The following is a 13,730-nucleotide window of genomic DNA, read 5'->3' as shown; positions in this document are numbered from 1 at the left end:
TGTATTTATGACCCTGCACATGGCTAAATAGCTGTATTTAGTTGTGACCCCAAGGCTGTCATAGATCATAATTGTCAGTTGGAGTTGAACTGCTCAACTTGCAGATTCATCTTTCTCTTTAAACTTTAAGAAAGCTGTATTCATTGTTTCATAGAGAAAGAAAGAGTCTATAGATAGGAATATACATTTAAACTTCCAGTTTAGTAGACATTAGGTTAGCAGGCTATACTGGTAGTCCTTGCTCACCGGTTGTAATTGGGACTGGGAATTCCATCACTAGATGACACAGTCATAAGGTGTGATGTCACATGACTACATGTATTTAAGATGACAGTACCAGTTGGTATTGTTAGGTGAATCCTAAGTGGTTGTAGTCTTTCGTGGTCATAAATTACCATTTGCAACCTCCTGTTGGTGTCCCTATTGACTTTACCTGTCAGTGGAGAGACAAGTGTAGCTTTTGCTGGGACTCCCTCTCCCACCTCCCTGAGGCACCTTGTCCTCCTTACCTCACCATTCAGGGACTGAAATCCTTTGACAAGCAGCTCTTTCACCCAACATCCAGACCCGAATGGGAGTTATCTTCGCAAATATCACCATTTGCAAATCTTACTGCTGGCTTCCCAATTGAATTTGTGGGGAATCTGGCAGGGCATATTGAAATAGTGATTGCATAGTCACAGTGTGCTTGGCAACAGATCATAAATGCGAACAGGCTGCCAAGCACCCAGATTATAAACACATGACTATGAACATGTGTGCAATCTTTATGATAGTCAGAAGTAAAGCATCCTTTCTGAGTCTGTCATTAATTCAAAGCATCATTAAGTGAACGGTTATAAATCAACGATTACCTATATAGTAGCTTGCCCTCCCAGTGCTGGAGGGGATGTAGTTTTCTCTTGGTAGCACCTTGTTTATTGCTTATTTGACTACTGGAGAGGATATGTTCTGATGTTTCTCCCCCTTAACTTTTTGTTGTCTCTTGAATGGTGTGTAATATGGTTTATTTCTGTGTATCTATTGGTGACTGATTTGTCTGAATGCCAAACTTCTGGGAAATATTTAGCTTTTTTGGATTTGGCATAGTCGAGAAGGCTCACAGTTTTCTGGCTGAAAATATGATTGAGTGTGTCCATGTATTGTGAAATTAAGGAGTTTTCATTATGTCTTCTGACTGCTAGCTGGTGTTCATGCATGTGCTGTGGTAGTTTTCTGCCTATTTCCCTATATAGTGGCTGTTGCAGTTTTTTATTTTTGGATTACTGGGCTTTTTGGTTTACTTATGATTTAGCATATGATGAGAACATGACTTGATGTGTATGCTATGGTGATGCCATGTTTCTGTAATAGTCTGTTGGTTATTTTTGATGTATGGTAATGTTATCCTTTTCATTGTGTTGGTTGTACTGTAGTGGGTTGAGTGGTCAGGCACTTTTTGATAAAACTGCATGGCTATTCATGTTGTTGGAAGATGTTATATAAGCTGTTTCCTTTTTCTGGTGTTCCTGCAGTGTGTTTGTGCTCTTTTGAATAATATTCTTACACAACTGTTCTCATGGGAGGTTGGATTGTTACTTTAGTGATGGACCAATTGGTTAGTGTGGGTTGTTCTTTGTAGATAAATTGTGTTTCTAATTTGCTGTTGTTTCCTTTAGTGATGAGGACATCCAGTGATGTTGTTTTCTTCCCATGTGAATGTTATTCCTTTAACGATGTTGTTGAATGCTTCATGAGTCTTTTCTAGTTTCTTTTTTTATTATGACAAGGGTTGTATGTGTGGAAGTGCTATAGTTTGGAGATGCTGCATTATAGTCTCTGCTGTGAGTCTTGAGAGAGGGGATCCCATGGGAGTTTGTCTGATTTGTTGGTATATCTGTCCTGGAAGTAGGTGATAAGGCAGAGTTGATGAAGTCCATAATTCTGGATACAGGTAGTCCCTGACTTACAACCACAAGTGAGCCCAAATTTCTGTTGCTAAGTAAGACATTTGTTAAGTGAGTTTGCTCCATTTGAAGTCCTTTTTTGCTACAGTTGTTAAATTAATCACTGCAATTGTTAAATTAGTAACCCAGTTGTTAAGTAAATCTGGCTTCCCCATTGACTTTGCTTGTTAGAAGGTTGCAAAAAGTAATCACACAACCCCAGGATACTGTAACTGTCATAAATATGACTTAGTTGCAAGTATTTGAATTTTGATCACATAATCATGGAGATGCTGTAACAGTCATATGTATGAAAAACAATCATAAGTCACTTTTTTCAGTGCTCTTGTAACTTCCAACAGTCACAAAAGGAACTGTTGTAAGTTGAGGACTACCTGTATTTTGTTTCTGTTCCTTTGAATTTTACAGGTTATATACCACTGACTTATATTTTTGTACCTAATGGAAAAAGGTGATTTTAAATTAATCGGTGACCAGAGCTTTTTAAATTCTTTGCCAAATAGTATAGTTCCAATCTCTTATCAACTGATAAAATTATTTTTATGGAAATGTGAGATTATCACAGCTATTGGAGGGTCTGGATGATGATGGTAATTATTAGATTTATATGCTACTCAGACTCCAGTTACTGTCTTTCCTTTAACTGTTTCTCTGCACTTACATTTTTGGAAGTTGGATGGTTCTCAATAAACTGAGTTAAGTACATAGTTTCCAAGGTTAATCAGGAGCTCCTGAAATGCCTTTGACCTCAAGCCCAGGGCAAGTAATTTAAAGTCCCTCAGTGCCATAGGTCTAGGCAACTCCCCCCCCCCAACTTGACAGTATGAAAGAACTCCAGTAGGGCAAGCCACTCTATTGCAGGGTAGTACATGCGATAACATCTATTCCCAGGAGCCTAACTATACAAGCACGGTCTCATATCCAGTTAATCTGCCTGGCAGTATCTGTAAGCATCACCAAGGACTCTCGAATGATAATGGCCACTCCATCTCCCTTGCCTGAGGTCACGGCTGGTGCCATACTTGTAATCAATTGGTCACTTTTTAAAGAAGGGATTACCCCATCTGCACCCAACCAAATTTTTGTAATATACACCAGCTTGGCTCTCTCCTCCACTATTCAATCATGGACGAGGGAAGCCTTATTACGGAATGAGCTGGAATTCAATAGCAGCAGCCAGGGATTCTGGCCACTGAAAATCAGATGATCAGCCCTTGGGAATAAGTATAGGAGGCTGGAATGTGAAATAAGTATAGCATGCTGAATCCATTTTCCCCAAGAGTGGTCCACTCCTTATGTCCCACCATAGCCCTTTGTATCCATTATCTGTCACAATAACTTGCTCCTTTTTCCACACACTTATCAGCTCCCTCTTGACCTCTCTCATTCCACTCTCCAGTCAAAACATTTCATGTTATTACCTGGTAACACAACAAACAAAGTGGATTATCAAATCAGATCTTTTGGATGCTTCTGCCCAGCATTCAGTCCCAAATAGCAGGCCTTCCCTCTCACCACTCATAAATGTATCAGATGCCTTCCCCACCCAGCATGTTCTCACTGTGGTCACTAGAGCTCTGAACTATACCCACAATCCCAAGGAAAATCATTCTCAACACGGTAGCCTTCATGACAGCCATAGAAAAACAAACCAGGATTCCTGCTGATGCACTGCCTATTCCAGTTGAATGCAGCCCTGTCACCTAGGTGCCTGTACAATATTGTTCAAAATAGGCAGGTATCCCTCGTGACTGTCACTGCTCAGATAGAGAAGCAGATCTGGCCAGACGTGATGTAATGGTATCTATCTTGCATCATCCCAACCTGTACTGTGCCTCTTGCACACCTTCTTGGATCCGCACGGTGCCTCTCTCACACACTCCTGCATACTCTCCAGCCTCTTATGAACTCTGAAAAGATAAATTTACAATTGGCCTGTAGTGGTGGATTGTTGATATGTGTGGATGGTCAATAATCTAAATTGGTTTCTCTTTGCCTAGTTAAGGAGAAGGAAGTAGACTTTCAAGTAACCTACTCAAATTTGGAGTTGTTTCATTCAGTTAAATTTCCAAAGCTTTTTTTGATACATGTAAATCTTATATTGTATTACTAATGTTCATGTAATGTAACATTTATGTAATGTTATGCACAGTTTAGTTTGTCAGGTTTTTAAAAAATTACCAATTTATCTTTTTGTTCAGGAGTTTTAAGATTTTGAATTAAGTGACAAGGTGTTGAATAATCACTATATTATTATAACCTTCTCATTTGGAAGAACCATCTGACCAGCTGTATGTTTGGAAGAGACATGCAATATTCCAAAATTCTGTAGAATGTTCAATTCCCACAATGGCAGGTTTTGCATAAATCAACTGACTACAAAGTTAACAATTGTGGTGTGCCAACAGAAAATGGCCATATTGTGTTTGCACATTTCAAAAAACTGCTTGACTGACAGTGCTTATTCTCAATCTGCAAAGAACCTCTCTCTTTCACCTAGAAGCAGTATTGATAAACCTTAAGTACTTTGGAAAGGGAAACAGAAAATGAAGTATTGGGGATTATACAGGTAATACTTGCTTAAGGACCATTCAAAAAATTACAACAGCACTGAATGAATGGTACTTACAAGTTAGCACACTTATGGTCACAAGATCAAAATTTGGGCACCTGGTAGCCAGCCTGCATTTATGACTACAACATGTCCTTCAACTCTCCCACCTGCGTATGCCCCCCCCCCTGCCTTTTTGGCCATCCTGCTCTCTACTGGCATTGCCTATCCTTGCTGCCCCTCACTGACTTTTGTGCCACTGACAAAGAAGGAAGAAGATGGTAAAAGTCAGCGGAGGGAGGGTGGCATGGGTACCCACAGAGACACTTTAGATGGGGGAGATGAAGTGACAAGGATGAGACAAGGATGGAAGGGCAGAAGAAGTGTACGTTCCTTGCTTAATGGCACAGTCCTCACTTAATGACTACAATCACGATTACCAGAACTGCTATTGCTAACTGCTATTGATGCGGTTATATGATGTTTCACCTACCAACCATTTTGCTTGGGGATGGAAATTCCAATGCCAATTGAGGTTGTTAAGTGAGGACTATCCGTGAGAGGTTGTGTAATTCATATAGTTTTCTCCGCCCTCTTTTTAAAGCAAAAGTGGAGTCTAACATATCTGTTCAACAATGTTACAAATAATGTGTGCATATTCTTAGGTACTAATTTGTCTTGGAAGACTTTCTTTAATGTTACTTTTTAATGCAACTTTACTAATAACAAATCTTACCACTTTGTGTCTTCCACCAAAGGACTATGCTTCAATCAATCACAATCTGAAATTTCTTAGATTGTTCTGGTTGTACTGTGCCACTTTCAATATTATACTGTATTAAGTTTCCTTGCATATAGTTGTATCTGAATTATCTGGTTTATCATTTTTGTGATCACTTACGACAAAGTATATATGTTTTGGTCCCAATGATTGTTTTAGTTCAGCTTTAGGGTGACAGTTGGGTAGTCAATTAATTTTGAGACAGCCATTGTAAACAGTCTTTATTTTTCAAAGCCTATGTTTTTGAAACAAAGGAAATACACTTAAACAAGTTACTCAAAGCCACCCTTTTGCAACTAACTGCTGCCCTTGCATATCACCTGACAAATTTAACTTCTTTTTAACCCTTTCTATTGAGGCATGGAAGTGAGCACACACTTACAGAAGCAAAAATTGCTGTCTGATAAAGGAAATGCAGCCACAGGTGCATTTGCAAATTAGATTGGTGTTGGATTCTCCCCCACTTTCCTTTCATGCTGACATGTCATTTTTCTTTCTTTTTAAAGTTGGGTTTGAAGACTATGGACCAGATTGTGAGAGCATGAGGATAACTGCTTTCCTGGACATTCCAGGGCAGGATAACTTAACTCCACTTGGACGTTTAGAAAAATATGCTTTTAGCGATAATATATTTAACAGGTAATATAAAAATAATTATTAGTATTTTGTTGCATTTTTTTTTTAAAATCATGAAACTGGGATAGGCAATTAATGCTGTTTGGATATTTTGAATAACTTTTGGTTTAGATCCTTTTGGCTATGCTTTCTGGAGCTGATGAAAGTTGGCCCAAATACTTGAGGGATACAGGGCGTTTTGCTCTTTCATGGACCAACTAAGTTTTAGATCAAATCATGTATGCATTGTTTCAAATAAAGTATTAGAGAAAGTTTTGATATTGCAAAATCTATGGGTTTAGAGATTTTTTGTCTCTGTGGCGAGATAAAAAAATCTAAAGAGAATTGTATACAGGTATTCCTTGTTTAATGACCAAAATTGGCACTTGCAATTCTGTTGCTAAGTGGAAAATTACGTGACCACAACAGGCTTACGATCTCACTTTCTCTTCAGTTGTTAAAGAAAAAATGACTGAAACTGCAATTGTTAAGCAAAACATCATGATAGAGACATGGTTTTACTTCTGCCTTCTCTATTAACGCAACTTTTACCAAGCCAATTGCAAAGTGCACAAATGGCATCTGTCCCTGTGGGACACTAATAGTCACAAATGCAAGATTTGTCACTGGGTTTTTTAAAACATTTTTGTAACTTCAAATGCTTGCTGAATAAGGAAGTTGGTAAATGAGGACTACCTGTATAACGAATGAACAGCATGGTATATTCTCTCTTTGATAATAAACAGCAGTACCTGAACAAAATGGGAAAAATTGCTTTGACTTTACAACAATATTACTATAACAATTAATAACTACGATAATAACAGAGTTGCAAAATTCTGCTTGTAACATAGCCATTTAATTGCTTTAATTATTAATCTTATTTGTCTAGGACTTATAGGTGCATATTCAGTAATTTATATAGACATATCATTGTGTGCTGAAATGAAGGAATTTTACCTTCTTTTGCATGTTGAAAGCAGAGAGAAAAATACTCAAAAAGCTGAAATTCATCAGTTACTTAACTCTTAGATGCTGTCTTGGCCTATCTCTCAGTTTAGAATTCCTTTAGGATTTTTTAAAAGGAGACTTTGATTCCCAGTTGCTATTACTTTGTATGTTATCCTCTGCCAGCAATTCTCTGAGTAATTTGGAAAAGTGGATGAGTCCTTCAGGAGAGTCACCCTGTGTTGAACATAAATAAAACATCTGCAGTTGAATTAGACTGTACCCGTAATGGCGAACCTATGGCATGCAGTTCAGTTCCTCCGCACATGCGCTTGCACCTCCCGCTGGCCAGCTGGTCATCAGGTCTCTGCCGTCCATGCGTGGTGGGGGGGCGGGGCTCGCACATTGCATTTTGACGGATTGGGTGCATGTGTGCGCTTTGGTCACTCGGTCCAGAAAAGGTTAGCTATCACTGGACGATATTGTTGTTAGTTTGTTCACAAAACTGTAATTATGAATTAATATTTCAAACAATAACTACATGTGTATATTTGTTGCTCATGCAGGCAAATAATTGCCAGGGGTCTACTTGATGTCTTTCGAGATTTCAATCATAATGAAGAAGATTTCTTGACAGTTATGTCAATAGTGGTCCGGCTATCTGAAGATACAGGTGACTCTTCTGGTCTTTATACTCTCATTAATTAAAAATGTGTTCTTTCTATTAGTGTATTTGAGTATAAACTTGTGCATACGAAATCTAGTTTATGACTATAAACACTGGCAGGGTTCTACAGATTTTGAGAATCAAATGAAAAAAATTACGAATTAATTATTTTACCTGATTTGTGGTGACAGTAATTATCAGCATCTCAAAAAGATCTTGTAAATTCTCAATGATAATGTGCATATCTGATTTCCAGTTTGGCTGCAAAGGTATTATGCCAAAATAAAATTTTAAACTCCTGAGATTTTCAGATTTTTAACGTTTTTGCTTGAAATTTCAAGAGATTTTGTTGTTCTTGTAGAGATTATGAGAAAGTGATAAATTACTAAAATTGTTTATACTTGTGAAGGAGGAAGTGATTTCTTCATATATTTATTACATGATTTTGTTTCTATTTTTATCAGTTTATAATGCAATATAAGTTGCATTTAAACTGTTTTCAGTTTATTGCCCTCCAGATAAGATACTATATTTCTGGAGAAAGCATAAGGAAAAAAACTAACCAAATGGACAGGAATAGCTCCTTTGTTTAGTTTAAAAAGTAGTTTTGTAAAGGAGGGAATACTTTAGAGAAATAATCATGCACGATGTGAAAAATATTGATAGAGACAATTCCCCCCCCCCCACCTTTGAAGTATTAGCATTGGAATCAGTTACTGAAACTGATGAAAATTTTGAACAATAGAAAACTTTTTACTTTTTTCTACTTTTTACACTATTACTAGTTAAACTGTAAAAATTGCAGCTAGCAGATATTGTGATGTCCATCAATTTATTAAATAGTATTAAAAGATGACTAGAAAAATTCATGGAACACTATTTTTAATAGTTTGATGGCTACATGTTGCCTTTTTTTTTATTGGAGGCATTATGCTCAATGTGAGAGCCAGGAAGAAACAGTGAATGAAGGCTACGACTTATTGGCTTCCTAGATCCATCTTCTCAGCTGCTAATGGGTTACAGAATGTTGGCTTAATCCCAAAAGTATATTTTAAATTTTTTAAAATTTTAATTTCTAGAACCTACTGTACGGACAGAATTAATGGAACAGATACCACCCATTGCCATTTTTCTACAGGAGAGTAGGCCAAACTTTCCTGCAGCATTTTCTGAATACCTTATGCCTATAGTGGTGAGATACCTCACAGATCCAAATAATCAGGTATTGTTTTCTGAATGGAATGTATTGTTCACTTAGTAGTGGTAATTTTTTCTTGTAATATTCAGTTAGGTACTTTGATTTTGCTTGATATGCAATGTGATTTGTGCTTATATGTTCACTTATCCTCCTGTGACATAGCTTTGAAAAGACATTAAGAGTCTTTTCTTTCTATTCTAGATTAACCATACCTTATAATACCTAAATTTATATGAATTGTGTTTAATCCTAATTATGTTTTATTGGAAGGAACCAACAGTTTATAACATAAGATTAAAAACATAAAGCCAATTCATACTTAAATAACATGAAGTACTGACTTAGTCATTTATTTCCAAAAGGCCATCCAGAACAGTTCCATTTTTAACAGTTGATGGAAGGCCAATCTAATTTTGGGACACATCCCCAATGGGATCCAATGGGGTGTCAGGGGACTGCAATAGAAAATCATTGCTTGTGATCTCTGTACCCTTTCACCTCTGCTATGTGGGGGACCATTAAAAACATTGGCAGAAGGTCTACATTTAAAGAATTGGGTGGACGAGGTCTAGAGGTGGTAAAGCTATAAGTACCACAATTGTGTTCTGAGAATTACCATCTTAATAAAACCAAATTAGTATGTGCTGCCCTTGTTCTCAGAAATCTAGGATATGGATAAAACATGTGCCCATAAAACCATATTTTTTCTCTCTTAAAAGCAATGCCATGATGTATAATCTTGTGATAACGAGATTATAACAATGGAACCTAACTGTTCCTCAAGAAATGTAATCAATTTCATGTATGTTGATCACAAAATATTATTCCCTAATATATTTTTATTATTTCTCTTTTGCACATTGTTAGGTTAGAAAAGCAAGCCAGGATTCACTGCTAATATTACTGGATCAACAACTTATTGCTCAACATGATATTGAAAATAAGGTGTGTCCAATTCTGTTGGAGCTTTCTGCTCCGGAAAGTGATGATGAATACAAGGTGGAGGCAGTCAATGTAGGTATCTCATTTATTGTGATTGTTTTTTTCTGAATTGATAGTAAAGGCATTTTAATGTCCTTTATATAATTATGTAAAACAATGTTATTAAATTTCACCTTTGTTATTGGCATATTCAGCAGTTTTCCAAATATTGACCTCTTTTTATGTCATTTGTACAGGAAAGTGTTCAATTTATTTTGGTGTCTTACCCTCTCAGCAGAGAATCTCATTCAAAATTTCATTGAACCAAATGAATACCTTTTGTACATCTTTAAAAATTGGATTTTGGAATGGTATCTGTTCCTAAAGCTTGAGATGAAAAGCTAATTTTTCTGTAACAGACTTGGTCATTTTATAGCCAGCAGATCAGAGTCCCCCAACCTTTATGGGTTGGTTGTCCAAGGGGGAAGGAACAGGCGCCTTTATGTGTGCAAGCACCCATGTGAACAGGACTGTAAGTGCCTGCGCAACACTCACGCCCGCACGTCACTCGCTACGACTCTTCCGCGGCTCGGGGGCCAACAGGCCACGGCTTGGTAGTGAGCCGCGGCCTACAGGTTGGGACCCCTGTTGTAGATGGTCTGATTCTGGCCCGTGGCATCAGTGGGGATGGAGCATTGACAAGGGTGGTGTTGGCAGGGGCAGGGGAGCAGCATCAGGGGCAGGGCAGCAGCGGAGAGTGGGATAGCATTGGTAGGGGGTGGAGCAGCCCTTCACAACAGTCCCAGTTCCTCATTTGGTGCCTTGGGAAAATTAATTGCTCACCCCTGTTCTATATCATAGGAAATTTTAGAAAGGCAAACATGTATGTAAACTTCAGGGAAAGGAGGCTTTTGTGGGTAAGCAAGCAGAAGGAATGTTTACAACTGCTATTATTGTTTCCTGTATTTTCAAAAGCAGTCTCCAGTCAACTTCTACTCATGGTGACTTCAAGGATACACAACAGTACAGAAAGGATTCCCCCCCCGCCTCCCCCCCCCAGTCAAACATTGTATGATTTATACTTTATTTTCTCCCATTTATACTTTATTTTTCAGCAAACATTGTTCCCCAAACTGCTTACAATCAAAAGCCATATAAAAGTATAACATGATTAGGGATGTGTTGATTTGTGCTAATGGCAATCTCTTCTAGCTTTCTGGCTTCCTTCAGTGACGCAAACCAGACTTTCTCCTTCCTTCCAAAGAGGAAAACCACAAATATACAGAGTCATGGTTATTGTAAAAACATCAGTACACAAGAGCAGCTTTATTTTTGCTGGATGCCATCTGTTGTTGGTGGAATTCTTTGATTGTTTACTCTATTTATAGCACTTCTAGTATGAGATCAACTAGATGTAGTCACTGTTGTTTTAAAGGAATTGTATTTATGTGTTGTATCTGATTCCATGATGGCATCCCTTAATACCTATGTACCTGGTGAATTTTATTCTTGAACTGTAAAACTTCCCAAGCGAGTTACAACTTTTAATGCACTTTTCATAGAAATGGTAAAAATCTAAAGAAAATGATAAAGGGGAAAAAAAGGATTTTTTTTTCTCTCAATAGATAATCTGCAAAATGGCATCTATGGTGAACAAATCTACCCTTGAGCGTTTGCTGCTTCCTCGATTCTGTGAGCTTTGCAGTGATGGAAAACTCTTTCAAGTTCGGAAGGTTAACATTTGTTGATTTTATACTAATTTAGTCATCTGCATTGGAACATACCTTATAAAATTTTGGAATTAAATTAACTTAATCTGTAAGTACTATTGAACACCCCCCCTATTTTAAATTTCTTTTATATAAGTGCCAAAACAAGTATATCTTGTTTTACATTTGAACTGCCACTCTCATTAAAGTGGCTATTATGAAGTATAATTGACAACTGGCACCATCTAAAATCAACCCATAGCCAATACAAATCAATTGATGCACATTTGAAGGCCATTGAAGGGCTTATTGTTATAAATATTCTAGTGGGGTTAACTGAGATTATATGCATACATGATGCATACAAGAAACTGTCTGATAAAAGTACAGAACTGATTATATCCAACAAATGACTCCTACATGTTTACTTTATGATATAAATCCCACCATTCTGTGTTCCCATTTTGACCTGTGAAGCAAGTAACATGAAACATAGCATTTTAATCATGACACACATTTTCCCACTCCCACTCCCCCATCCCAGCCCTGTGCATGTTTTTGGTGTAGCATTCATCTTTTGTTTATGAAGATTCATAATTAAGTTAGTGTGTATGTATAACAAAACACAAAATAGATTAACATGGTAGCAACAAAGCAGCATTGTGCTTGTTTCTTTTGCTTTAGGTCTGTGCAGCCAGCTTTGGTGATATATGCAGCGCAGTTGGGCAAGAAGCCACAGAAAATAATTTGGTATGTTAAAAACTGAGTGTCAAATTACACACCTTGGAATTTCATGCTGTTAGCAGCCTATGTCATATAAAGGATACCAAATTAATGTCTTCTGTGTGTATATACAAAGCAGACAACTTGTTGAGGGTAAAACTACCCTCTGCAAAGTAGTGCAACGGACCAGACAGCGAATAGATACGTTGCTTAGCAAAACACACAGATACTCACAGACTCTGAACGTTTAAAGAAAAATAAACAGTCTTTACTTGTAGTAAAAAACAAACAAACTTGGCTTCTCTAAACAAAGATAACACTTCTTCAAATAATCACGGTTCAACACAAAAACATAGTTTGCTTACAATTCCAGTTCTCTTCAGTAACACAGACACAGTTCCTTTCAGCAGTTCAACCTTCTAATAGCAGGAGCAGAAGTGAATGAATTTCTTGCCTTCTTTTATGTCTGCTTAGCACAGCCAATTAGTTATCTTGTAGCAGTTAAAGTTACAGAACATAGTTTTCTATATATTATCTATCCAACCGTAGGATAAGCATCCAACACAACTCCTCTGAAATGCTTGGATTAATGGGAAAACTTTACTGGAGACCCCTCCTTCCAGTAATTGCCAGATCTTAATACATGACACTACTGTAGAATGTAAAGTTACTACAACTTGTTCGATCTAGCTGAACAAATATTTATTTTCTCCACTATTAAGTAATATTCATTGCTTCCCACAATATGTCTTCATTTTAAAATGTTGTTCTTGAGTTTCAGCCATGGCTGAACCTTTTTGGGTTGGCAAACAAAACTATTGCCAGAAAAAAAGAAGTTTCATTTTGTTGACCCCAAATCTCATTCCTAAATTCAGAAAAGAAAACGTCTCCTTTAATTCAGCTTTTCTTAAATTGCTGCAGCTTGCAAGACACTGATAGGCTGTATGTTGGCCATTCTGGTCCACTAAGGAAACTATTTTTTTCCTTCCAACTTGGTGCTTATAAATTGCACACAGACACCCTTCCTGTTCTTTTCTCTTCAGGCTAAAACTGCAGTATGCTTGTTCTTTAGTTAGATATGATAACTTCATTTTACAAGGTTTATCCTTCAATGTTAACATTCCTTTCCTCAGCTTTGCTAAAAGGACATGAATATTTTTAAAGTTCTCCTGTCAGCTTCTCATCAGAGACTCAAATTAGATTGACATTTTCAAAGAACTGAGCTTTCCGTTATACCATTATACACTTTATTGTTGTTGTTAGTTGTGGAGTCATGTCCGACCCATTGCAACCCCATTGTCAATGTTCCTCCAGGCCTTCCTGTCCTCTACCATCTTCTGGAGTCCATTTAAGCTCACGCCTACTGCTTCAGTGACTCCATCCAGCCACCTCTGTCGTCCCCTTCTTCTTTTGCACTCAATCTTTCCCAGTATTAGGCTCTTCTCCAGTGAGTCCTTCCTTCTCATTAGGTGGCCAGAATATTTGAGTTTCGTCTTCAGGATCTGGCCTTCTAAAGAGCAGTCAGGGTTGATCTCCTCTAGGACTGACCGATTGGATCACCTTGCAGTCCAAGGGACTCGCAGGAGCCTTCTCCAGCACCATAGTTCAAATGCCTCAATTCTTTGGTGCTCAGCCTTTCTTATGCTCCGACTTTCACAGCCATACATTGCA

At 37.6% G+C, this 13,730-nt stretch overlaps 1 protein-coding gene across 1 annotated transcript in view; it reads left to right on the top strand.

Moving 5' to 3' along the window:
- The window catches only part of LOC139314453 (serine/threonine-protein phosphatase 4 regulatory subunit 1-like), a 44,318-nt gene that overhangs the window by 4,269 nt on the left and 26,319 nt on the right, over nt 1-13,730 (top strand). Inside the window, exons 2-7 of the mRNA XM_070940085.1 lie at nt 5,785-5,917; nt 7,408-7,514; nt 8,588-8,730; nt 9,574-9,720; nt 11,253-11,360; nt 12,021-12,086. Coding sequence (XP_070796186.1) covers nt 5,820-5,917; nt 7,408-7,514; nt 8,588-8,730; nt 9,574-9,720; nt 11,253-11,360; nt 12,021-12,086 — 669 coding nt within the window. The 5' untranslated portion in view covers nt 5,785-5,819. The remainder of the gene's footprint in view (nt 1-5,784; nt 5,918-7,407; nt 7,515-8,587; nt 8,731-9,573; nt 9,721-11,252; nt 11,361-12,020; nt 12,087-13,730) is intronic.

Source organism: Pituophis catenifer, unplaced genomic scaffold (assembly GCF_029215685.1).
Source record: "Pituophis catenifer annectens isolate HBS135680 unplaced genomic scaffold, rPitCat1.0.hap2 SCAF_3, whole genome shotgun sequence".
In the NCBI taxonomy this organism is placed as follows: Eukaryota; Metazoa; Chordata; class Lepidosauria; order Squamata; family Colubridae; genus Pituophis; species Pituophis catenifer.
This window is presented reverse-complemented; position numbering and strand designations above follow the sequence as displayed.